Raw genomic sequence first — 27,885 nt, forward strand, 5'->3', positions numbered from 1 at the left:
CTTATAAATCTTGATTCATAGGTAATGAAGGTCGTACTCCGAGGTGAGCAAAATCTGAACGGAATGAAAGGTTAGATAAATACGACAGACTGAGCTAGAACAGCTCGACGTAATTGCTTTCGTATGCCCCTCTTCGATCGTGGCACTTGGCTAAGAGAAAAATCGATTTGATGCGCGGTAGCGATTCTTTTATTCAGGTTGCGGCCACTAGCGGCAGGTTCTTAGAAAGCTAACTTGTTTAACACCATACCCTTAACAATAACTATCTGTGGATTGCAACAAAACAGGTCAAGCGGGTAATAAATATACGGCAACCGCTGCCTAGCCTTCCAACATCAAAAGAAGTAACCTTGACATCGGTCAAATAAATGATCAGTCATTGCTCTATTGTAGCTGCGGCGGCTGTGTTCGAGACGCGTGGTCGTGGCCAGTCGTTCGTAATTTGGCTCTGCTTTACTCCGATTTATTCTGTTCGAGTACTTTGCTATCCCCAACGAAATCGCTTCACATACGAGTCAAGGAGAGGGGTAACTAGGACACAAACGAAATGATCAGCGGTGCGCGCCTGGCCACGAAGTTAGCCAACAAACAAACATCAACAGTTGCCGCCAACTTACGTCGTCGCCTCTGAATCATTCTCCTTCCGACAACTCTAAACAACAAACTCACTTACTTCGCTGTGTTTTCCAGTCTCTATAACAGCCATGGTCGTCGCTGGTGCCGGTCCAAAGCAAAGATTCGACGATGGTGGTCACGCGTAGTCGCGCACCAGTATCAATGCTCCACCACGCAGTCAACGAGCGAACGGCTGCCGCAGACGCCGTCGCGGCCGTAGAAGGCGCACTTACGAAACCGCAACGTCCAACAGGTCGAGCACGCACACATGAAGTGTGACTGGCAGTATCTGCCGGTCTACCTGGCTAGACACTTGATGTGGCTTAACACGCAGGGCCTTTCACCTTGCTAGCTAATAGCGACAATACAAATGGGAAATCGTGAAGGCACAATCAATTCCGCTACTCTTTTCGGCTGCCATCCGGGACAGATTCAAACAACCACAGATTTGATGGGTCAGCAGAAATCGGCGGGGGAACAACGGGCCATCGGGGAACCGACGGCTGATACAGCGGTGAATAAAGATCGTTTAGCACATCGTCACTGTTGTGACCCACTAGCGTCGACGGGGAAGCTGCCGCCGTCGTCGCCGCCGGCACTGAATCAAACACAACAACACAGGACGAGAACAGAAATGGAAGACAAAAGCCGTAATTGGTCCAGTAACAACGGCCAAAAATACGTTTGGCGTCAGTGTTTCATAATAAGAGTGACCTAAAAATGACTTAAGAGCGTATAGCGATAATTAGCGCGTGCGCGCCAAAATTTTATTCTTACACACTCGTGCGCGCACATACACAGGCAGAGCAAAATACAAATCACAGAATTATGGTTTGAAAAAATAATTCGCCCAAACAAGAAACGATTCCTGGAAGTCGCACCCAGTAAACAACTAAACCCACCATATTAACATGATCGAGTATTTGCATAGGCGCGCTGATTGTGTAGGCTCTGCGACGAGTAACCGTTGAATGCAGTGTAAGCGACACCAAACACACACACACAGAGAGAGAGAGTGAGAGAGAGTGATAGAGAGAGAGATAGAGAGAAAAGAGAAGCAAGAACTAGACAACCTGAAGCAAGAGATTTCTATTTCTGTTATTTGTGTATGTTTATGCCTACGAAGATTTTACCTGATTACGCTTCAGTAGGCTGCCCGTTCCAGACAATTTTGGTGCACAGCGAAGTGGGGGTGCGATTTACACAACGGCTCGGAGAACCATTGAAGGATTCATACGGTAGAACTTTCTGGCAATAGGTGTTCCAAATTACTCTGGGTCGTAATAGCGAAATGCTACTCCTATCGGTGAGCTAACCGGTAAAGGGAGTCGGATGCTCAAGCGGCCACTGGCGTTGGCGTTCCCGCGCCACCCCCGTCGGAAAGGACGACTAAAGACGACACGAAAAGGATTCTGCGTGTGTGTTATGTTATTATTATGATGCCCTCTCTTTCTCTTTAAACAGGGATACATACACAGACAGACCGACAGACAGGCTTACATGAATTGGGCGGCGCACAAGCATCACAAAGGCTCCATTAGAACAAAATATCTTGCCAGTCCATTCGTTAACAAATGAATGAATTTCTGCTAATGTTACAGCTGCTGTCACATTTAAGGTACGGGAAGGCAGGGCGCTCCTGGGGCAGAAGCGATCGCCAACCCAGTTTGTTCTAAAACCTAGGTCTTTAGTGTTTCGAGGCTGCTTCCACCCAGAATGATCCTCAAAGGGTCTGGCCCACATTTAGAGAATCGCTCTATGTAGCCTGGCAGTGTTCAGTAACATCAAGAACGTTGCTTCTTTTTTTAGAAAAAACTAAGCGGGCCGTAATAGAGGTTATATATTTTGGCGGTAGCAGATACTGTTATATGAGTAGGACGATTTGAGTCAATATGTATTTGTACCCAAATGACCATATAGAAAATGTTTGGATTATTTGGAGGAACTTATAACAATTGTAGACGAATAATGTAATAGGGATTAACAAAAATTGTACATGAAAAAAAAAATAAGAAAACCAAGTAGTTAGAATTATTTCTCTATTTATTCTATTTCAAACATCAAATGTTTGAATGAATTCCATGCTGAGAAGTGCGCCTATGATTCCACTAATACCTCATTTTCGACCATCATCATCGGCACAATCACCACCATCACCAATGTTACTTCAAATATGAAGCTTTATCGGGACCCACCATTAGTATTATACACAATAAAAGATTTAGTTGATAAAGTAGTATTTAGAGCTTATATAAACAGAACGTTCTTAGAAATGTTTTCTCTTTCAGATAAAATAACCAGTTCGACAAGAACTAATTATGGTTTAAAAAGCTAGCCAAGAATATGTGGGCCTCCATGTTGTACTCACACTAATAGTCGAGCATACTACTAACTACATGCGGAATTGTATTGCAATAACACTTCGATCTTAACGTATCCAGCTGGGCACCACATCACGCAAATTTCGTTTTGTATTTTCCGCCTTTTCAACCCGATTTGCACGTTTACCTTATTATCTAATCTCATTTTATTTAAGAGAAAAATTATAATAAATCATGTCATCTCAGTAATGAAAATGTATACTTTGCCAGCGGTCTGGCTCAGCGCTATGGGGCAAGCGGATTACCTAGAACGACTTGACAGCAAGTTTTCGAGACAAAATAAAGCCAGAGATTTACAATGAGACAAAGCTGAAGTAATGGTTCTTTACAAAGTTGGAAACCTTTTTAAGGACTGGTTTACTATATCTAATGCCTTGTGGTGAAATGTTTAAAGAAGGTTCGAAATCGTCAAGAAATCGAAAGGTAATACCAGCGACTTCTTGAGGATATCTCGTAGTAATTTCTGTACAATTAAATATCCTAACTATCTTCGATCAGTGTTCTCTAAGCACAAAAGTAGTACTTACGATCAGCCCATACACTTAGGATTCAGATGCGTATACTTCAATGTAACAGAATAATAATGACCTTACAAACAGGTTTGCAAGTCTTCAACCGTATCGATTTGCGTTGGCGCTGCGGGGTTCGGACACGACAACTGAGAACATTGATCAACTTTACCTCGTTTTGTACTTCCTCCTTCGCTTCTCATTCGTAAAACGTAACAGGGCAGTCTCGCAGATCTCTTATTTCTAGTAGTCGAGTATGTCCTGGCGGATATAAAAACAAATGAACGCACTGATTAAAATGAAACTCGGCCGTCTGCACCGTCTCCTAAGGTTTTTTTAATCCGTATGAACCTTACTGGCTTTTCCATAGACGACTGAAATAAATGGACGTCAATTCAGGCTCAATTGCGGCTACTTCTTAATCCGTTGATTAGAATTTAACTTGGCTGCAGCTATCCAGTAGCTGGGACAGTGGAAGGCGTGCATTTTGTGGGCATTACTGCTGTTAGTAAATCCAGGTGAAACTCTCCACTAGCGCGGAAGGTACCTAGAAGTGAGTTCCAATATCTTTAGATGAGATTTACGCGTGAGCCACTTATTAAAGAAGGCTCTGAAATAATGTCCCCTTGATGGTGAGCTGGGGCCGTGTGTGCTTACCAAACTTACAAACACATGGGGTAATGTAGGTTTGACACCGGGTGCAACCACATTTCATTTCACGCCGAAAAAAGACGACTGTCTGATGGCAGTGCGTAATCGTGGTCCCGGCCGTAAAATACTCAGATTGGAAAGGAGCTAATTTTATGCTTTCAAATAATCGCCCATTTGTCGACTGAGGGATCTATAAATACGCTCGGCGATTTTGATCTCTCGCAGAAGACGCGGATCTGTTGCAAGCGCAAATCCTATGCTGCCAGATAATTTACTTTTTTATTTTACATGTCTGCATTGCGTTATATCATTACTCAACGTACATGTATATTAGTACGCATAGCATGAGGTAACCATATTGAGGTGTTCTGCATACGGCCTTACTCCAATGTGGATCGAACCGATTTCAGATTTGACATCGTAACAGACAGCATTTAAGCGCGATACCCGTTCCAAACTAAGTCTCTATCTATGGAACATTAGCCTTATTTCTTAGTCGCTAAAGTTATTTGTTGTGGTGATTTCTACTGAATAAGTATTAACAATATATTTGGCTAACATAATTGCAAAACAACTGGTGGAGAAGTCATCCACGACTAAATAAAACGCGTTCAGAAACGCTAATTTCGGGAGTCATCCGTTGTGTGCCGCACACAAAAAGTTCCATAGATGCATCCGCCACTCTTTTTTTACTTTTGAATCATATGGATACCACTAATCAGCAATGCAAACAGACAAAAATTGATCTGGTCACACAATGGTCTAAGATTACGTTTTACATATCTTATATGTGTTTTTAGGCCTTTGTCTCCTGAAGTGCAACTTCCGTAAATATAATTTGGCGAGTTGGCAGAAATGGTTAGGACTAATATTTGCGAGGATACACAGCTGCAAATGTGGCCTTCGTCTCTAATTAATGCGACCGCAGCCCATCAGCATCGCTATTGTCTAAATATCTCAAATTGATATGTTTGCTACTGGTTTTCATACGTAGGATGGATGAAAACCCTAATATGAATGACCCAAACAGCATTTGTCAAATGCGCGAAGATAAGCTTTTTGCATGCAAAGGAACCTAAGCCCGTCTCAATACGTGATGTCGTCGCTAGTGTTATTTGCATATAATTACTATTAGTTTTGTTAGTAGCTACAACGTTGAGAAGCAACGAAACGTAACTCAAATACACTATTAATATCTCTGTCTTAAAAAAAAAGCTGATGCCAGTATGTATTTTATATTGAATAAGTGTGCTTTACAACTTTCCTCTAAAAAGAATTTCACTTGGACTTTTTGCATCGAAGCTTTCCACTTGCGCAAACACCATAACAAGCCTATTGAGTTTGTTCCTGGTGCTAGTTGACGTTCGTAATCAATAAATCCTTTGATTTCCAACTGCCAATGCTTTTTTTTGCTTTAAAAAATTATATATTGGCATGTATATCAACTTTTTCCATTCACACCAGTTGCTAACAGACATCTCGGCAATATGGTGCATCGTCTCTGTGATAACCCCGGTAATAACGTGTTTGTCTACCCTGTGACCAGCTGGGATCCATCTGTCCAGCTGTCTCAAGCTATCCCTAATGGCTCATACAGCGAAGGTAGGACCCAAACATAGATATTGTTTGTACTGGCCTGAGTACTGAACCGCCTACCCACCCGCCTGTACTTAAGGGCCGTCAATTCGTCGTAAAGTTAAAGGCTTTTCGATGGCTAGCGTCGCCGTAGCAGACGACTTGTATGAACCTGCGCTAAGGGGCGGACGCGTTCGTTAACGTGAAATCGCGATTTAGCGGATAGCCAAACAGTGTCTGTCGAGAGACAATCAAGCAGTGCTTACTTATCACCGTGCGGGAGAAAATGTCTATTGGAGTCTCTGCGTTGCCTGTTTAGTGGTCGTCATAGATAACGTTCAATCGAGTGGTTCGAACTGTGCGCTTTGTCCCGTTATTTCGAGACGACTAAGTCAACGGCCAAAACTATTAACTAGGTATAGACGACGAGCTGTGTACGACGGCTTGAGCAAGTGCGGTGTGTCGCATAGATAGATTCTGTGTGTGTTCTTGACTTGGGGGGCAAAATCTATATCATTCACTGGAAGAGGACGCACTGCATCCCAGTTTACATCGATGCGCGAGGGATCAGAGCTACCGGAGATCACCCTCCGCCCTCACCGAACCATCCCCTGAGGTAGGAAACGCCAAACTCACTCTGAATCTGCTACTGCTAGAATGTGAAAGAGTAATCCTTCACCATTGCAAATACGCTTCGAACCGTCACGTCAATTACGGCAGCATTGACCCGGAGACGATTTATGTTTAGCCGATTTCAAAACAGCGCAATGAGATTTAAGGGAGTAGGAGGAAAACCGGACAGAACGGCACAAGACACACAAGAAACCGGTAGATCCTAATTTCCTTTTAGAGTGGGCAAGTGAAGTGTGGCTCGGGTTTCTTGAAGTCCGATGTCGCACCAGATGTACAGCGCGTCGCAGAGGAATGACGGCAGCCCATGAATGGCTAAGTTATCACCGTACGAACGGTGTAAGCTAGTTACCAGTTCGCCGACGGAAATCGTACGTGCATAATCAGATCTTTCGTCTGATGCTAAGAATTTTCAGTGAACGTATCCGTCACTGACGTATCTTGTCCGTTTGTGACTGATATCGACATATCTCGAACTGATTGGAGAACAGCCCGTTAAATGCCGATATGCAGCGAATGTTGCGACAGTGACCGTCAGTATTCGATATACAACTCCGTGTTAACGGAAAAGTGGACTACAACAACAATTTACCCTATACCACTGTTCGATTTCAAGGCCAGCTTGTTTTTTCCCACTGCGTTGAGTCTATGTGAACAGTGAGATAGATAATGCCAAAATTGCCACCCATCTTGAAAGAAGGGGTTTGTGTACGTTGTGCTAATGTAAGTACATCTCAAGCTGGTGGCATGGCTGCAAATGTTGGGTGAACCCTGTTGATGCGCAACGTGATATGTTGAGTCAATGGGCGGAATCCTATTAGTATCCATTATTAGTAGTTGTCCGTTGTTTCCTATTTTTGATGAGACTATTGTGCGTGAGTGCGTCCACTGACTGATTGAGTGTTAATACCTCCAGACTGCCTTCAACCTATACCTATCCGGCCATGTATCGCCCTGTTCGTCGCTGGTTCGGCATTAAACGATTATGGTCGTGTATGCTGCACGTGCTGACGCCGTAAATTCGCACCCGTCTACGACTCTTTCTCGACAATTTTTTCCCGCTCTTTGCTTCTCGCTTTGTATCAGACAAGGTGATGGTCAAACATTCAGCTACGATACAATAGTATCATAAGGACAATGCTAGTAAAAAGCTTTTTGATAACTTAGTGGAATCCATCGGATCAGTTTTTCCCGAGTTTACAACTACTACTTACAGTTCTTTTCCAGTCCTTACTTCCTCGGGGAGTCTACTCGAGTCTCGCCTACTCGGCCATCGCTCAAAGTACTCTGTTATCGATTTTGTTGCTGAGTCAACTACAAAGAGAAATCAGCAGCAATAGCATCGACTGGTGGGCAGGCTGCCTGCCGCTAGCGGTTTCTTGTAGGTCGTGTCGCCTTCGTCGTCGTTGTCGTCTATCGACAATCGCCGTATCTCGTATCGTCACCGCGAGGTGCCAGTCGGTGGTGAACGACCATTGTCACAGGGTGGCGGCAGGGCTGCCGCTTACTTGTTTGGCCGTTCGACATGCTCGACCGCCGCATTTGTCCGTGGACATTCACTCGAGACAGTGAACAACAACAACAACAACAACGACGACGACGATGACGACGACAACAAAGGGAAACATTTCGCCGCGGCTGATTGATGTCGCTGTCACTAAACGACAGCGAGCGTCGTCGGCCAAAGCTCGATGCTACTGTTGTAACCAGCGGTAGTCGTAGCAGCGGAGCAGAGTGGCCACGAATGTCGGAAGCAACCCTGCGTTGTCGCCACCTCTATTTTATATCCCTAGGTTAGTCGATCGGGCATCGCTTGGACGTTGTTATTATTCGACTGAGCTCGCCAATTCAGCTACATTAGCGGTTTCACGCTAGAAGCTATGAGCTGTCCAGCCGCAGTAGCATTCAGAATCCAATAACGCTCGCTCACGACGCGGATGCAATGGCGACACCTTTTCGCTTACGCTGCGCCGTTTTTGCGCAATGTATAAAATACGAATGTAGATCACGTTCAGTGGAAGTGAATGTAAATGAGGGATCAAGGGAGAAATCGAGTTGAACATTATAACACCTTTTAGTAAGGGTGGTGTTGCCGTCAGATAATCCGATACACGTGCACACACGCATGCACCGTGCTAAGAGATGGGTCTATTCTAGTTTGTTTTAGTTTAGTTTGACTTAGTTCAGCTATGAGGAACGGCGGTGGCGTAACATCATCGTTGGTCATTTGGTTCGTTATAAGTTTTAACAACTTTTCATTTAGGACAGCTCATGAGTCAGAGTGCGGGGACCTTTTTATGTCATAACAAACCTTGGCCCAAGAAAAACTTGATTCAAGGCCACCCCTTGTCAGGTATAACTAGCCATAATAATCGTGCTGTCGCTACTTTTGACGCTGCTATGCCCGCGGCTGCCGTCGAAATGTTTCCGAAGTTTTATATCCGGCACCGGCATCACACATTTCATCGAACGATTGGCTTCTAGCAGGAAACCGCGCCCAAATTCGAACCCAATATAAACACGCGTCCGTATGCTTAGCAGGCAAATACGTTATCCATTAAATTATCATTACGACTTTTAATTGTTACCTGCCTTAAATCGATCGCAGGTTGCGTAGAAATGTCCACTAAACGAGAAAAATCTCGAGTGCTGATATAGTAATTGTGTAGGTTTGCATTGCTAGCTCTTTCCTCAACGGCAGTCACTGTATCCCAAATGAGTAATTATTGCTTGTCGTTGGTACGATGTGAACGATCATAGTGATAATAACGTTTTATCGTAAGTTTATCAATTTGCCGATCTAGGCAATAACAATAAACTGATATTAACGGTACCATATGAAAGAGGCTCGTTAAGCGAACAACTCTTTACTCGAAGTTTTCTTCGCATTAGCGCTTAGCCCGTGCTTCCATAAATGTAAGCACAATTTGCATTGATACAGATTCCCTGAGCAATTACTACGTATAGGATTATTTACGAACCGTCACTTATCAACAGCAGTTGCCGCAGCAGCGAGTTATAGACTCATTTGCTGTGGGCAGTTCGTTGTTTCGTAGAGGGCAACTCATGTCCGATGAAGCATGCTGCTCCGACAACACTTAATGTGCCAGCTAATCAATAAAATACTGTTTTTCTTGTCGCCACAACTCTTTGCCGCTCGAAGAAATACCGTTACACCATTATTGATTCCTCTACTACGTGTTCATTTTAACAATACTCGCCCATTCACTCATTGACGGACGCACGCACGCACGCACGCACACCTTAGGGCACGATAGTGTGTGGAGCTACAGTTAGCGTCATTGTTGTTTTCTTTTCCCTTATTTTTGATAGCGAGTGACGCTTGCCATTATGGCGAAAAAGCGCTGTCACGATGGATCAGGAAAGCTCTGAGCAAGAAACGATTTGGTTGGATCTGTACTCCTGTAAGTGAATAAGCTAGTTTTTGTTCGTGCTTGATAATTAAGCTTGATCACAAGTATGAATGATTTTAAAATCTGTTTTATAATGTGCGATAATGTTAATATCCGTTTTGTCCCTATATTTATATATAAAATATATGATATGTCGGAAGTGGTAGTGTGGATTCTCTTAAAAAATCTACCTAATTTTGAATGTGTATTGTGCCAATAACCCCTGACTGATTAATCGCTATGTTACTCTGTTATCTGAACTAGTCGCTAAGTCTATGTAGAACGTTCCGGTAGATCTCAAGGCAGGAAGTTATTCACCTGAAAAACGTGTGCCAAAACTCGTAACTACGTTAGTGATCAACATCATTACCATCGGTTGGTTACAAGCGGAGCTATTTAAAATGATAACTCAAGTAACTCGCTGTTTGATAGATTCTGTAGAAAATGGTGGACTCGGAACGTTGCGATACCATTATATATCGCAGGTGCATAGTGTATACCACTGTGAGCCCGACAAGCCGTACAAGGATGTGTTCCTTGCAGTTGAATAGAAATGGCTGAAGCAAAGTATGATTATTAGGGCCAGTGAACAAAAGAACTCGACAGGTTTGATGGACAGATAAGTGGATAGATTCAAGTGACGGATGAAGTTTCTCTTGGACAGTCGTCGCTTATATTATACGTGCAGCAAAACGTCAAGCTCGTTTGATTTGTTCCAAAACTAATTAATTTCACATAGAGCAAATAACTTATAAGTTATTGCCTTATGCGTTGTAAAAAAGTTCAGAAGCGTTGTATTATTCTAAAAGCAATTGAAGTAAAATCTATAATTCAACCGTTCATTACAGTAAGTAGGTAAGCTAATTTACAGGTAGAATTCTAATTTTAAATGACTCATATTAATAAGACAGAGGCCTAAGAAGGCGCGTTTGCAGATCACTTAGTAAAATACGCCTAAATTATTAATAGTAACGGAAAAGTCGTTGTTCTTAGTTCGTGCAACTTCGGGCAGACATCCTGGTGAACTTAAGTAACCCGAATATGTTCAGCCTACGCGATGGAAACTTGCCCTATTTTGATCAATTCAGTAGTGGCTTTGGATTGTTGCTTTCAATATACTTAAAGAATTACTTCGGCGTGCAATAACGTCGGACAGTCTATAAATGATGGCTAAAACTTCCTAAACACCAAATAGCCTGCTAGTTATGTAGTTAAATATTTAAGCCATTTTTAAGTCTGCAGGTCGTCTTATCACAACAATGAGATATATGCACATAATGCTTTCATTAGCGTATGCTTGTTCTAAAGTTCGTTTTAAAGTAGATTGCTGCTCGTACACAAAAGAGATGCTCTTATCAGAGACACACTATTTGGAAACAAAAACCTGCGTGAGCAACTCGAAAGATATGGGCCGTTTGGTTTTTCCGAAACAGATATGCATCAGTACAAGCAAACGGAATGAGGTTTTAAGCTTAATCGGTGCCATCAACCGGGAGATAAAATATTTGTCTTTGCCTTGCTTCTCTTTATATAAAAGATGTGAAAAAAAAATAAAAAGTATGAAACTTCGAACTATCGGGCGGAAAAAAGGGTCGATCGACGACTTTAAAAAAATGTTCGTGGCTTATAAAGGTGTAGATAAGGTCATTTGAAATTGTGCTTGAAGCTGATGGATGAGACATTCGACATACAGTATTTGTGTGGATTCACGAAATAGAAATGTTGGCAAAAAATAAAGTGGCGTTACAGACACCTTTTCTAGCAACTGCTAAGCTTTGAATAATTGGGTCGTGACTGAAATTCCATTACCTTTGTTGACTATTAAATATGAAAACCTGCGCCCTTAATAAATCATTCTTTCAGAAAACGCATAGCAATGTGACGGCCTTTGCCGGTTTGGCCGATAGGTCTCACAATAGGGCAATACGAAAAATAGGACATCATTGGTAGTATGTTCTCAAGTGATTGAAATCTTCCCAACTACCCCGATAATTGGACTACTCACGTATGAACTCTTCGGGCGATAACGAATTCGGGTAGCCTATTTCTAAAGGTGCATTTCATGGATGGTAGAACACGGTCGAGATTTGTAATTGATGAGGATTGGTAAGCCTGTAATTCCCTAGACTGTTCATTTGATACAATTTTCTGCCGCTGAAATACTACAAAGCTATTAATTTGCTAGGTTCTGTGTATGAAATCCTATCAATTTTTGTGTACTAATTGCAGTGCATAATTTAAAAAAAAGGAATTCGATCATGGATTACAATGCGAGTCAACGTAATTTAAAACACTCTTTTTCAATCTCAAGTAAAGACAAAACCTGCTGAACAATGCTCGCAGGCAAGCTCGGTTTGGGCACACACTTTCAGTGCTACACTAATGAAGATATGATAATGGTAGATCAATAGCACAGTCGTTTCCCTATAATGCACAAAAGTATCGGGCTACCATGTGTTCTATTAATCCATATAACCCACTGTTGTAAGTCTACAGTTGGGGGCAGGACCTGAAACAGAGTTCGAGCGTTTAAGGTCAGGACTGTCCATGATACGTATGCCTAAGAATTACCCAGAAAGGGCAATGCAACCAATATTTTCGCATTTCTCATGAATTTGGCGAATTCTTACTTCGTTTACCTGTAGTGTTAAGTCATGTATATCAAGGACTAAAGTTTCAGAGTACGCTCCTATTCATACAAACATAAAAACAATCTACAATAATGAAATAATAATGTAATGTTAATAATGTAATAATAATGTTATAATGTAGGCACAAGGTTCTTTAAATCGTCCTTTTGTGTGTACCTGTCGCCGCAAATAAGTCGATTTTCTTAAACGAGCGTCCACCGTATAATTAAAATAATGAAAATCCATTATGAAATTTAAATATCGAGGATTTAGGAGAACTGATCAACGACATCGGGCGTTGAGTATGTTTTGTGTCAAGTAGATACTTCTAATTCGAGTTTCGAGGTGACACCGGGAAATAGTCATAAAGTTAAGCGTTACAGGCTCAAGTTCCATAATTCATTCTAACCATGGGCCGTTTTTTACGTCAGACGAGACTGAAATTTTAGATAGGCATGGTGATCAAAGAGTTCGTATCAATGGATGCCCTACGTGACTATTTTATCGCGTATAATAAATTACAATTCCTTACATAATTGTGCTCGTTAGTTGCGCAAATCCGAAACCATTGCAGTAACACGTGTTATTATTCTGAAGGTTTCATTTTGATGGAACATCAATGGAGTAATTCACTTCAATAAGTATATTCATAATAATTTCAAATAGCGCCCATTTCAAACACAGAGTCATCGTTTTATTTGTGGTGTGAAAGGGTAGCATATACGTCTAGTGTGGGCGCGAATGACTTCAATATACAAGGTAGTTTTTCACAATCTCACTTCTAGGTTTTCTCCATAATTCGCTACGTAAACTCACGTTACTTCGTAAAAAATACTCTGTTAATAACAACCACAACCGTGGGTATGATGAAATCAATGCTAGGTTACGGCGTAATTGAGAACGCTATCGTGAACTTACAAGAAGCCCTACGCAATCACATTTCTTTAATTGCAAAATAGTCCATCAGCCTTTTTTCTCCCTCTTTGAATCCTTTACATGAATCTTCACTTATGATTTGTTCTCACTGGTAATCCTATACTAACTCGGGTAATGTTATAAAACATTAATACATATGATTTTATGTGACTTTTGTTGCGAATTTACCTCGAACACGCTATACAAGAAGTTTTTTTACTGGTGGACTTCGTGCAGCTTGGCGTCTATATTCATATTTGTTTTCAATAGAATCCTTAGAACCAAGTTACATGCACGAAATATTGCGCTGATCCCTTCGATAATAAACTTTATAGATTGGACGAGCATGGCTCCGAGATCCCTATATTTTGCCTGGTATATCAGGTACTGAGTAATCATTTAGAAAATAATAAATCATTGTATCAATAACTGTTTTTCGTAGAGTACATCTTAGAACAGATCTTGCTAGTGTTACGGGATAAGGTGAAAGTGTTTTGGTTGGTAGATTGATAAATCACTTGACCACCTAAAAGTTTTAACTTTACGTCTGTATATACAATTTAATACATATAAAAGGTGTATGAGTGTGCTGACATAGCGCTATTACATTCTCATATCTAACATAGTCAGCTGTTTTTCTCTTGTCTGTGACTTTTATGCTTCGTATGTGTTTGAATTTTCAGGTTGGCTCGGGGTGGAGAGGTGCCGGTGGAGGGTCCAGTCGCCAACGGCTAGATCCTGCTGTCCGCCGCAGGATCCACGTCTCTTCCAATACTGGGACGGCGATATGCAGGGAGGCGGCGGAAGCGGCCTGGGTTCGTGTGGTGGCGGAGCACAGCTGGCTGATTACGTTGGCGGTGGAGTAGGCGCCTTGTCGCTAGGAGCTGCCGTCGTATCAGGCGGCGCCAGTGGTGGCCCGCTCGAGCTGAAAACATCGTTTTGTACCCGCGAAGGCGAATATCGTCTGTTGGCTGCGTGCGAATATGGACACTCGAATCGAGCGACAGCCGCTACCGGTGGATATAACTCCCCGCAGACGAAAACGCCTGTTAAGGTTTGTTGGTGACTTGGACTTATTTTTGTTTGTCGCGTTTTTTATTTTTGAACAGCATGGGAAGAACATGGTTCCGGTGAACCCAAGAATAGACTGCTCACTGGTTGCCGCCGGTAATGCGTGAGCGTCACGCGATTTAGGGAACTTCCTCGAGAAAGAAACTGGTGAGAACAGTCATCGCCATTACGCGAAGTGTTGCCCATCGCAACGGCTTTTTGCTGCCGATGGTATTGCTCGAAGAGAGAGGCCTCAGTAAATAATCGATCGACATAAAATACTTACATGAACGTTGTTGATGGAGACCTTCGTTATGTGTGTTATTATGACGGCCAATTCGAGTTATGCTTAGAACATGGCCTTCCAGCGATTTCATTGTATTTTCGATCGTATGAATGACATCTATAGATAGCTTAGACCCACAGTTGAGCAAGATTAAATCTACAATGCATCATTGTATTACTGCTTGAAACATCCACATCACGAGCACTTATTGAATTGAGAAGTGTTATGATCGTCAGGACGTTGAACAGAACAATGTATCTTATCTCGCAGGTTTATAACAGTGTTGTGTAGAGAACTTTGATCAGTTGTCGCTACTGTGGGTGTCACGTATGCTTGCTCTAATAATAAACGTGAGTTATGTGACCAGTCAACTGTCGACCAACATTTTCCTTTTAATATTCAGTTGTTCTAATCACAATAAATCAGACTGAATAAAAAGGTAAACGAGATCGTGATAATTCTAGTGGGCCTGAAATATGAACAAGCGTATAACCCAGAATCCCGTTTTTACCGAAGGCACACGGTTGTCTTAAAACCGGTTCAAATTTCTTTACGACTTCCTCGTGTTAATGCTCACACCGACCGTAGGCGACAGTCATTAACATATTGAAACTGCATCTATTAATTATAGAAACAATTCCCTGAAAATCACCAGACTATCAGCCGTATGCCAAATATTTTTGCGGTACATTCCTAAATTGTTTTAGCCGTGCAGTCGTGTCGATCAGAGATAGAGGATGAATCGCTAAACGAAATAGATTACATACTGACCTAAATCTGAAGTACTCAAATATGTTATCAGTGTTTCCATTATTTGTCATTTACTACAATGATTTCTTTGCTGATTATCTGGTTTCACAGGTTTCGTTTATAGAGGACAAACTATGCTACAATGTGGGCAGGGAATTGTATATTTATACCTATCGGGGAGCGCAGAAGGCAGCCGATCTCTCCAAGCCTGTTGATAAAAAGGTAAAAAGCCCAGTCAACTAAACCTTGGCTGATATACTGAGAAATCTGAGACTGCAACATATTGTAAATTGGCTAACTCCGTTCTTTTACTCTAATAAAGATTGTTTAACATAATAAAACTCTGTAAAGCAAACCAAACATAACACAACAATATGCTTGTTAGGCATGTACGAAGTTCTTGACGGCCAGGCGCTACCTAGTACTGTTCTAGAGGGACTGCAGGAATTGTCTATTACAATCTGCGCAAAATAAACGAACCTAAATATCCACTACTACGAAGTAGCCTTTGTGGACCCGCTTTCTTTTCCGAAGAATCCTCCAGTTCAAGTGGTCGAACTTATGTAAAGCTCAGCAGATTTGCGGTCCATAAAAGGAGCCTTCCTTTAAAATAAACGCTGTTTCTGTAATAACCTAGTTCTTCTCATTACAATCATGATGCAGGTATACAAGGGCAGTTTTCCGACGTGTCATGACTTTAACCAAATGCTTGCGGCGCCGCTATCCTTGTCACCGTCACCGTCGCCTTCAGCGTCAACGGCTCGAACCATGACCCCGGCGCCAGCATCCGATTTTGGTGGTGGCAGCGCTGCTGGAGGAGGTGGTGCTGGTTCTGGTGGGGCAATATTGGCAGAGGCCAATGGATCGTTAGGATGTGCTCATCTGAGTGACGAGATAATGAGTGGCACCGATTGGGGACCGGGAAGCATAACGAAATCAGCAGCTACGACAACAACTGCAGCTGTAGTTGCCACGGGCTCCGCCGGCGGTGGTATGGCAATGACGGGAGTGAACTCGCTTTCGTCTGCATCGACAGAGCGGCAGACTGCTTCGACACCGACGAGCAGTGACGATGTAGAACCTCCACTTGCCAATACACCTTCGGCAGGTCAGTATAATATCGTTCACATTATGTGGTTACGATAGAACTGTGGTTTACATTAATATACTAGCTCAATTTACAATTAAGCGGAAATGCTATTAAGTTTTATAATCAGCCCCATCTGAAACAATTGCGTTGGCACACACTGTCGTTTAGCGCTCTCTTCGATTACGGTTTGCGGACACCCTGGTAGATGACTGAGGTTTTCTACCCGCTTATGGACGAGGTCGTTGGTTCGTTCCACTACGAGAACTATTATCTTATATTAATCCTGTTTATTATATTCTAACAGATGTAATTGTACAGCACGTGTTATAAGGACGTTGCTTGATTGCATGCCGTCTTTCTCTCTGCAGTGGGCATAAAAGTTTTTGTTGTTCGTTGTCAGTGACTTGACGTACTGATCGGAGCGAAATGGAATTGGTGTAGCCTGTGTTTGTGCGTGTGTTTACATTCTCGGTAGTTCAGTTAGGCAGCAATGCGTACCGCTATTATTATTATCATTATTACTGAGGTAATTGGGTTGTTTAACTGCAACAACTTGGGCATAACGTTTGATCGCTATGATTAGTAAAAGTTGGGAGTAGTCGAAAACAACAGTCAATGATTTTGTATTGGTCACGTAGTTACCATCTAGGCAAGCAACAAGAAGTAATGCAGAGTCAAGCAGATGATCCTTTACGGTAGAAAGTGCCACAATGTTAGCTTTCGCAGACCGGAAGTACCTCAATTATTGACTAAGATAAGTCATCACACCATATTTTATCTTGGCTATGAGCTAAAGTAAAATGAATCTAGATATGCGCGAATACGCACGAATAGTAATTAGGGATATGTTGTTATTTAATTGTCGCAAATAGTAGCTTGCTCCTAACAAACAGAACTGATCTTTTACAGCGCCTTGATTGTCATTGAAAATCCCTAATAAATTCGTAGTAAAATCGTAAACGTAGTAAAAATAATTAGATCACGCTTATAAATAAGAGCTAATGCACTCATGTAACACCATTGTCGTGCCTTATCTACAAGGTTTCGTTCCTTAGCTTGTGCTTTCTATAACGCCATCTTCTCCTTTCATGAAGATGTGTAATTTTTTTGACCTTGGCTGTAGCACTTCAATTAAGAGGCCCGTACACAAGACCTCGAATTTTAATAAGCGACTATCGGCTTGTATTATAACAAACAGGCAGTACCAATACCTTTTACGACGGTTCGAACGACATATATGAACATCAACAAGTCGCTCGAAAGTCAAGCTTGTATTTGGTTTTACTAATGCACAAAATTAACAAGAATGTATTTTAGATTTTAGGCCCATATTACAGTACTATGCTAAAGGATAGGGTTTACTAGAACTACCTTTGTGCCTTCAGGACTGCCAAAATTCACAACCTAGTGAAACCCACGAACGAGATTGTCGTATTTGTCATATCACGTATACTCAGATGAAATCACAGCACTCATTAAGTCGGAGTTTCTTTTTGGATTTATCTCAATTTTGTAGGTTCTCCCCCAGTAAGTGGTGAGAACCCGCCCTCGCCATCAGAACAAAAGGGGTCAACACAAAACCAAGGTCTTCAACTACTAGTCGGATTTAGCGGAGGCCAGATCCAAATCATCGATCCCGTTACCAAGGACCACCTCAAGAGCAAACTGTTCAATGATGAACGCCTTATTGAAAAGACCAAGGTAAGATACGCGTTAAATTTAAGTAGCATTTTTAGTGAGTAAATTCGATAGCGTTACGTTACACATATGTTATGATATGTAACTTCTCCTTTTTTAATTCTAGCGTCGATCAACGACTGGCGGATTCCAGCAGAAAACGAAATATGCGAACACCTGGTTGTGAATCTAGGTACCCTAGGTGCTCTCTAATTTAATAATAATAAACCCACGAACAAACCCGTCCAAGACGTTAGCCATCTTTTTATTGATAAACGCTTACAGAATCATATGGCTTCATAATTTAATATTTCAATAGTAGAAATAAAGAGATCGGTTTCACATGTTGATACCTTTATGCATTCTCATGATAATCAACTACTCTTTGAAAACTTTTCGATAATTTAATATTAATTTATAAAAGTTACCAATGAAAGGTACAGCATAGAAGATCTCATCTCTATTTCAGTTAAGTTATATACCTGCGAGCTAACGTATTGGTTTATTTTTTTTTAATTTCCACTAGGTGACGTGTCTGGCATGGGTGCCGTACTCAACGCAGCTGTTCGTTGTCTCACATACATCCGGCCAGTTGTACCTGTATAAGAGCGATCTTCCTCCGAGTCCACAGGCTCCACATTATCAGTTATTTAAAACGGGACCGGGATTTACCGTGCATACGTGTCGTTCAAAGCAAACGCGAAACCCACTCTTTCGTTGGGTAATAGGAGAAGGCTCCATTAACGAATTCGCCTTTTCTCCTGGTGAAGGGCGATATCTTGCTACGGTTAGCATTTGCTCTCCTGTTGTAACTTACTTAGTTAGTAATTGAAATGTGAACTATTTCCAAATAGACCAGAATCAAGCATGCTGACTATTGTCCAGTTAGTAACAGCGACTTTCGGAGATGGAGTGATGCACACCCCTAATGTGATATTATTACTGCCAGAGTTCGATAGTGAATCTCTTAACTTACTTAACTAATTTCGTATCGGGGAGAGATGTTTGTTTGTTGCGAAACGCTTTCAAACAAAAACGTTAGAATACAAATACGAACGATAGCTAAATATCCAATGAAACATAAAAACAAAGTTGCTCTTCTCTTATATGCTACGATCGGTCTAGCAGTGTTATCATATAATTTTCTCCACTTCCGTGCCTGGCTGTTACTTTTGCAGGTATCCCAAGACGGAGTGATGCGCTGCTTCGACTATTCGCGAATGGAACTGGTAGGCTCATTTCGATCTTACTTCGGTGGCCTGATATGCGTAGCGTGGTCACCTGATGGGAAGTACGTTCTTGCTGGTGGAGAAGACGATCTTGTAACCCTCTGGTCGGTTGCTGAGAAACGTGTCGTCGCGCGAGGTCAGGGTCACAATTCGTGGGTTAACTGCGTTCAGTTCGACCCATTTCTTTGCGGCGATGGCGGTTACAGGTAAGAAAAAGATTTGCTTCGAGGAAAACTATTACACTAATAGACGATAACATTAGTAGCTTATTTGAACCGCCGTTCAGCCTTCAGCAAGTAACTTTCCTTAGGATGAAATAGTCGCTTTGATGCATGTCATCGTGTACAGTAAGAGATTTCTTTGCCCAAGGAAGTAGACTCTGCTTTGCTTAGCTCGTAGCTTCAATTAATTTAGTGAAACGTATGGCTATCCAGTCAAAGCCTCATGATCTAAACTGCAACGGAACAACTAGCAAGCTTAGTGCTCACTACCGCTTTTTCACGAAGTATTCGATAAACCACGTCATTACACACAGATGTAACAATATCAACGATTCTATAATTTGTTCTCTCTCTCTCTAGATTCGGCTCTGTTGGCCAGGATACGCAGTTGTGTTTGTGGGACGTCAGCGAAGCCGACTTGTTAAAACAGCCGAAGAAACCTAAGAAGCATTCGAGTTGTCAAAACGGGACGTTACTCTCCAGCTGCGGACAACAGGTGGGCAGCCAGCAGCACCAGCATCATCATCAACAACAGCAGCAAAACAACAAATTTAACAATAATACAAGTCACAACAATAACTCAACAACATCACTCTCCCCGCAGCAACAGATAAGCAGTAACCACAACAGTACTACTAGCGGAAGTGGCAAAGACTGCAAGGAAGGAAAGGATAACAAGGATAGCAGCAATCACAGCCATCATAAGGATAAGGTAGGCGGGGTTTCTAAGCGTGAAGTGAGTAAGTTAAGGAGAACTAAAAAGACGAATGGTTTGAGACAAAATAAGAGAGTAAGAGATAACGGGTTGCTGGAGGTTTGGTGCAACCGGATAACCTTATTTAGATTATTATTTATAAAGAGGTTCTGTGTACGGTTCTTGGCGTCAATTTATAAATTCGTTATGTTTCAGGAGCATTGCAATGGTGGAAGCAGCGGGGGTCATTTGGGTGCCCCTTCGCTGGCACTGGGCAGCGCACAATGTCCTCGGCTCGGCCAGGTGCCCATGCTGGAACCCCTCGTATGCAAACGCGTAGCTCCGGAACGATTAACGGCGCTTCATTTTCGCGAGGACTGTCTTTTGACGGCTTGTCAAGAGGGATTCGTTTGCACCTGGGCAAGACCCGGTACGCTAATATGATTTTTAATAATATATCTTGCACAAGTGGATTTTTTCTCCGCTTTGATAAAACATAGGTTCATAGGATGGCCACATAGTGCTTACTTTTTAGGGGATGTCAATTGAAACCATATTACAAATGACGTTTAAATATAGAAACCGTGCTGCAAGTAATATACGTACTATATAAGTATCAGAATGCATGTGTAGATCGTCAAGACAGTATACACCTCGAATAGGCACAATTTTACTACGGTATTTGCAAGCTGGGTTAATCACGAAGTCGGTCGCAGCAAAGCTAAAAATAATACCTATGGGCTGGTGCAATAAGTTCATAAACTACCTTAATAACGTTTCTGATATTTGCTACAGGTGCACAGCTGCCTAGCTCTTGTGCTAAACTAAATCTTACCTAAATCACAATTCGCTTTCATTTATAAGTAGCATTTCTTTTGTCTTTTTTAGGTGTGCGCTCGTTGTCAGATGGTGTCTGCGAACGAGCTGACTTCGGCATGACCGTGTCGGCCGCGTACATTGATGGTGACGCGCCTCCGTCAATTGGGGGAGGTGCTGGTGTCATTGTTGGTAGCGGAATTGTTGGTGGTGTTGTCACCCCCAACAACGTAATGGGTAATAGTCAAGATCGGGGAGGTGGAGTAGGCGGAGCATGTGGTGCGACTGAAACTAACCGAGGCATGGGCGTCGTCGGCTTGGCCAGTGACGGAGTGAGTCTATCAAGTGGCATTAGTGGGAACATGGCTACAAGCCACGGTATCGCTGGAAGCGGTCAGACAGCCACGTGACCAGCGGAGGTCACGTGCCCCGTGGCCATATGCGCAAGGGGTGTTGGTATTAACAATAACAGCAACAGCAGCAGCGTCAATAGCACCATCAGCAGCAGTAAGAGCAAACCTGGACGTGACATCGATGGCCGCCTATGTAATGCTCAGCGCTCTGCTGTCATTTCTGCTTCATATTTTATGGCTGCTGCCGCTTCCGGTGACGCCGCTCATCTCAGCGCATCAACTCTCATCGCAGCCGTATCGCCGTTTTCATCTATACCCTCTATATCATTAGCCTCACCTTGTTTACCGTCGTCGGGTAACACCGCCAACAACAACAAAAATTGTAACAGCAACACCATCAATAACATGAGCAAACGATGGTGTCCTACAGGATCGATACTGACTATTTCACCAAGCAAAACTGCAAATAACAATCTGTCTCCATCAGCGGAAAGCACTGCAAAAATAGCAGCAGCAATTACCGCTGAGAAGCAGCCTTCATTACCCCAGCAGCCCGAAAAACCTAAAGAGCGACGACGGTCTATTTCGGTGGCAACGGCTGCTGCGGCGACATTAGTGGTTAGCGTTCAAGCCAAACAATCGACGACGATTACTCCCAAAGTCATCACCGATGCAGCCGGTGGCTGTAGACGCAACAAAAGCAAAGCTGCTAACAGTCGCACTAATGGCAGCGGCAGCGACACCAACAGCACACTGCGGCATGGCCGGTGATACGTAGATAACGACATGCTTGATGGACAAATCCGTAGTAACAGTAATAGTGAAGCTGCGAACGTTGAGCAATAGGACTGGTATAAAAGTAGTCGTAGGCCACTGACTCTGGCGGCAGTTATGGAGCGAAAAGAGGATCTCAAAAGCATTCCCCGAGAGTTACGTGGGGGCTTCGCGGCGTGAGTCCTGTCGTCGTCGGCGACCCACCAATATCTACTGTCCACCATTCACGCCGCCAGCCTCATTTTACCCTCGCTCTTGGCCCCTCATGCCTACCTTGCCCCCCCTTACGTTGTGCTCAGTACTGCCGTGCTCGCGAAGCTGTCCCTGCAAGGCTGTCTTGTCTCAGTTCGAGTTCGGGGTCCAGGTTGTATCCAGTGCCACGCACAACCCCGTTTCGAAACCGCACAACAGCTTCGGGTCCACCATTACTCTCAAAGTTTTCCCTTGATAGTGCAGATGCTTGAGGTGATGCTAATGTTAAGCATGGAATAACTGCAGCGTAAGTAATGTCATGGCTAATGATGGCGGCACTAAGTGCAGGCATTGGATATCATGAACCAACCCGCTTGATCTGTCTGAAACACAACATCAATTCTATACGCCATTGCCGCTGGTTGCATGGACAGAAGGAATCGCATGAAGGGATAAAAGCGACACGCATTCGCGTTCGTTCAAATCCGCTCTCATATCTCTATCTTTAGCGTCTGAGGAGAATCGGCGTAGGGTATTCAGGGAAGAGTCAGCAGAGAAGCGACCGGCGGGCCAAATTGCGAGTAAAGAGCTCATTTGGTTAGATTTCGAAGTTGCAAACACATAAAACGAAAGGAAGAACTGTGGAAGTTACGAAGATAGAGACGTAACCAGTGAATACGAAGCGTTTCAGCAAGCAGATGACAATATCAACGAAAGACTTGCTGGCACTTACTGAACTACCCGCTTGATGGAGCAGCGAACATGCGCACCTTCCCAAATGTCGATGGGTCGATACAGAAAATAAATGCAACGAGAATGCCTTCCTTTCACATATATCTGTACGTGCACAGCTATTATTGAACGAAAAAGCTATTGTGTACATGTGAAGGTGTCTTCGTAGCTTCCAGCTGTTGTTTCTCCTCAGAGGAGAAAAAAGCGGCAGACGCGTTGAGAAAATTTGAGGGTTGAAAATACACTCAATCAATGGTTTTCTTTATTGAGAATCTTCCGGACAAACGAATACGGACGACGACAGGCTCGTGTATCCAGCGGATGCACTGGTGAAATGACAGACGGTCGAGAATAGAGCAAGCCACTTACCTGTATAAGGCCGAAGGCAGAAACCCAAAAAGCTAAAGAGCTCAATTAGCCATGTGGGATGCAATGATAGCGACGAAAACAGAGCTGAAATATACTTCTCGATCATTACTGTGACGAAAATAGGGTAGTTATTACTGTTTTGGCTGCTATTATGACGCCGTATTCATTACTAATCCCGGCTGATAGAGAGTAACGCGCGGCTCAGCACTGGGAAGCGCGCCTATACCCAGTAACGCGAATAGATGCAATCCTACCCAGAAATTAATACTTGATGAATAGCTGAACGGATTTAAATGGTGTTGAGGGCAGCAAGATATAATTGAGACGATGATGATGATAGTGATGGCATGTGATGGTAAATGGTGTGTACAATCGAAGGGAGTTTTGGTTTGGAATAGGCCAAATGTGTCGGCGATAGATTTGTGTTTTACCTGTATTTTGGGGCTGAGCCCCGATATTTCTTTGAAGAGTGACCGCGAAAAGATCAAGAGTGCGATACATCATTCGAATAGCCAGCGCGCTATGATGTATTCTAATATGCAGAGCAGAAAAGGGATGGGCTTCGACACGAAGCGCAACGAATAAAAGCGAATGATACGTGAAGGGGCAAGACGAGCGAAAATAAAGGTATCAAGTGAGACAACATCTAGAAAATACATAGTGAAAAATAATCACAAGGCAATATACGCCGAGCTGGGTGGCTAACAAAGACTTCTCTCGCCTTCCCTAAAGAGCGTCAGTGAGGGCGGACAGAGTTGGTTGTAGGTGAAGGGCAGTAACCCCAATAAGGGTAAATAACGATTACAGTGTGAACAAGTTTGTAAATTTTATTACTGCAAGCATCGGCGGGACTTCAATAATGTACGCATCTACCAGTAAAATAGCAACAATAGCAATATTGTTGTAGTCGTTGTCGATAGTATTCTTCGTTACTTGAGCTCTTCTGATCAGGACCATAACAGCCACTTTGACAAATAGAAAATTACGTGCGTACATACGTGCATATAATCAAGACCAATACATCAAATAGTACATATCTGTTCCCGATTCGCTACTCGCCCATGATATAGTCGTGATGTCAGAAAAATGATGATTCAATCCTTCGCACAGGTGGGCCTAATGAAATAAATGACGACGAAATTGTATTACGTGTCCCGTTTGACGCGAAGAGTTTCCAGTAGCCTGTCGGTTACTGTGCCGACATCATTTAGATAATGCGAGCAACGTGCTTAGGGTTTTCTTACAGCAAATATGTCTGGTTAGTCCTACACTTTTCCACCGTCAAGCCTTTCTCCCCAGACAGACACCCGAAAAGGTGATCTTTACTTCGGATCACAGTACACACAAGCAGAACAATTTGCATTATAACATTATGGTAATGATATAATATCGTATGTGGATGCATGATAGATGCGGTGAGAATGCTGAGTTTACGGTACGATGTCAGCTATTGTTATCCTAGTCATTACTAATATAATTTGATGAAACTGACTATTATACGGGAGAGACTCTTACTCCTAACGTTAATGAGTCATTAACTACAATAATGTCTTTTGAAAGAATGAATGAATCCACACAAGAAAAATCCTATAAGTGCTATACGTCTACACAGAATGCAAATCGACCCATGTTCATTGGCGCACGTCGGCACGTACAGACACACGATACGTATATTTGGTAATTTGGGCACGAAAATGTTGAAACGGATACATTCCTTAGGTTTCTATAGTGTAGCTGAATTTATAGTATGGCCGAATGATAACAGCTTGGGTCGCAGCTCGGCAATGCGATTACTGAAAAGCACGGTATCGACTGTTGCCGTGACTGTAATATCTGTGAATTGGTTCTAAACCATAGCAGAAGCTACCCATGGACAATAAAACGATAGGAACCATTTCTTTTGACTGGCCACATTCGAAGAGACATGGTGTTAAGTATTGTGATGACGAGCTTGAAGTATGCAATGATATGTTTGCCTTTTTGCTATCGTTTGAAGCATCGATTTTGTCCTTAGCAGTTTTCGATCAGTGAGTCTAATATGAGACCTGATCACGTTGAGTGGCGCGCATGTACCATTGATGGTTTGATTAAACAACGTCCCATATTGTGATGAGCCGCGCATGGATACAGATAGCGGCTGGGTATCAGACCATCTGTGCGGAGAAAAATCTACGTGGTCGACAACACTACGGAAATATCATCATCGTATGGAACGAGTTAACGAACATACGTTCAGGTATACTGTCGTATTTGAAATATCCGTGTGTCTTCGTTCGCCGATAAAGCCATGCTAGTTTCGTAATATCCACCCACCGGGAATAAAACTAAAAAAGAGTTACTTTGCAATGAGACATTGTGTGTTTTCCTGACATTGGACATTCGTTTACATTGTGTACTCCAGGGCTAAACAGAAATGGAGGGCACATATTGCTTGCGGGGCAAAATTATTAACGCTATTTAAAGAGCCGTGTCACGCAAGACATAAATCGTGCCGCAACGAGCTCCTTACCACAATACGGAGGCTAGAAACGCCAGAAGCTGAAGAAGGCCGGGCACGCCCGCCATGTGGTAGAACGCCTAGCGGAGAGAATCGTTATATATTTTGCTACTCCACCTCGCCCCATTGCCTTTAACGTGTAAGTTTCTGGTGGGCAACAACAATAGACACCCTCTCCCTGTTTGATTATTATAATGTAATAATAACGATAAAAGAAAAAGAAAATGTGAAAGAAAAGTTGAATCGAATACAAGAGGAACAACTGTCGAAAGGCCCCCTAAAAATGTTAACCGAAATGGTCCAGCTAAAATAAATAATATTAATTACTATTATATATATGTGTGTGAGTGTGTGTGTGTGTCTGTGGGTGTGTGTGTGTGTGTGTGTGTTATATATATATATATATACATACATACATACATACATGTTATTGCGATAATAACGATGATGAGGTTTTAGAAATTGACATTGATAATAGTATGTCAATGATATTAATAACATTTAAAAAGCCAAGCTATATTAAGCTGAATATAATAATAAGATAATGAAAAACGCTGCTAAGAAAACCCTTTCCCGCTACCAGTTTTGTCAAGTCGCTATGGCCTCAAAATAAGATGATAAGAAGTTGACCGGTTACAATGGCAACGATGGTCTCGATGATTATATGAGTCGGTCGATGAATATATATATATATATATATATATATATAAATACATCTACCGATTTGATGGCTGCACCAGGTGCAGAAGATATAAGGCGAAACAATATACGATTAGTCTAGAATACTGCGAGCGGAGTGATAGTAAACAATAATAATAAGAAGAAGAAAAAAGGAGAAGCATATTGCCAATCATTGCAAATGGGCGTGGCGAAGTAGAGTTCCGACGAGGCAACAGCAAGGAAAGATACGCCGCCGCTGCCGCCTCCTCCTCCTGTGAAAGCAGAACCGCAGAGAATATCCACAGAGACGTCAGTCAACGATAATAACGACGATGATAGTACTAGGATAACAATAACGATTACGAAATGCTAAAACTGATGATGATGATGATAATAATAATAATAATAATAATAAAAACTACCTTCAACGTCGGCGATATGAAAAAAGAACACCAATGACGGTGCCTTGGTGAAAGGTAATGATAAAATATAAAGCGTCAGTAATAATTATAATAAGATGAAGAATAAATTACGTGTACAGTAACAATGGGAAGTTTGGAGGATGATGAACGAGGACAAGGGCGCCAAAAATGATTCAGAAAAGTCGCGACAGCAGCTGCCGTGTTCTCACCTTACGCGCCCTAATATATTCGAATGACATTTTGGAACGCAGAGAAATTTGGAAACGTGTAAGGGAAATCATCGAGTGAAACCAAATAACAGTATGTTCATATGAAATATAATGGAGAATTATTCAGTTTAGAGGGCGAAGTATTACACGGAGTTTATTTACTCTAGCGGAAGTAATACGCCGAACCCAATTGAAACGAATAAATATATTTATAGCCTCTATTGATATTAGAATAATTTAAATAACAAAATATAATGAGGTACGCAACAGAATCAAGTGATCAGGAGGAACCGTGGAGATAATGTACTTCGGTATATTTCTAATCTTCACGAGGTCTTGGATAACAAAAAATCGATTCGATTTATCATATAATAGTGATGATAAGGGTCAAGTGGACATGAAATAGGTGCACGACCAAAACAACATACGATAAAGAGAATAAGGGGCAATGAGCAACGGACAGAAAAAGAAAGACAAACACTGTAAATAATAGTAATTTTTTTGGTTGTGTAAATAAATTTGTTATCTTTAACGGCAAGTAACTG

The 27,885-nt window shown here is 42.3% G+C and overlaps 1 protein-coding gene and 1 long non-coding RNA gene across 2 annotated transcripts; one reads left to right on the forward strand and one right to left on the reverse strand.

The window, feature by feature from the left end:
* Positions 1-124: 124 nt before the first annotated feature.
* Positions 125-7,828, reverse strand: LOC147753078 (uncharacterized). Its single transcript, XR_015312291.1, has 3 exons — positions 7,576-7,828; positions 1,749-3,766; positions 125-1,213 (listed from the first exon to the last, which is right to left on the reverse strand). It is a non-coding gene; the product is annotated as an uncharacterized LOC147753078 (long non-coding RNA).
* On the forward strand, positions 6,020-27,882 carry LOC111263395 (WD repeat-containing protein 20). The gene is made up of 10 exons (XM_022838423.2): positions 6,020-6,347; positions 14,003-14,373; positions 15,517-15,627; positions 16,069-16,513; positions 18,012-18,196; positions 18,699-18,959; positions 19,351-19,607; positions 19,983-20,334; positions 20,533-20,746; positions 21,205-27,882. The coding sequence occupies exons 2-10, from the start codon at positions 14,107-14,109 to the stop codon at positions 21,540-21,542; spliced, it is 2,430 nt and encodes an 809-aa protein (XP_022694158.1). The 5' UTR covers positions 6,020-6,347; positions 14,003-14,106; the 3' UTR covers positions 21,543-27,882.
* Positions 27,883-27,885: the final 3 nt, after the last annotated feature.

The sequence above is a fragment of the Varroa jacobsoni genome, unplaced genomic scaffold (assembly GCF_002532875.2).
Source record: "Varroa jacobsoni isolate VJ856 unplaced genomic scaffold, vjacob_1.0 scaffold_762, whole genome shotgun sequence".
Taxonomy (NCBI): domain Eukaryota; kingdom Metazoa; phylum Arthropoda; class Arachnida; order Mesostigmata; family Varroidae; genus Varroa; species Varroa jacobsoni.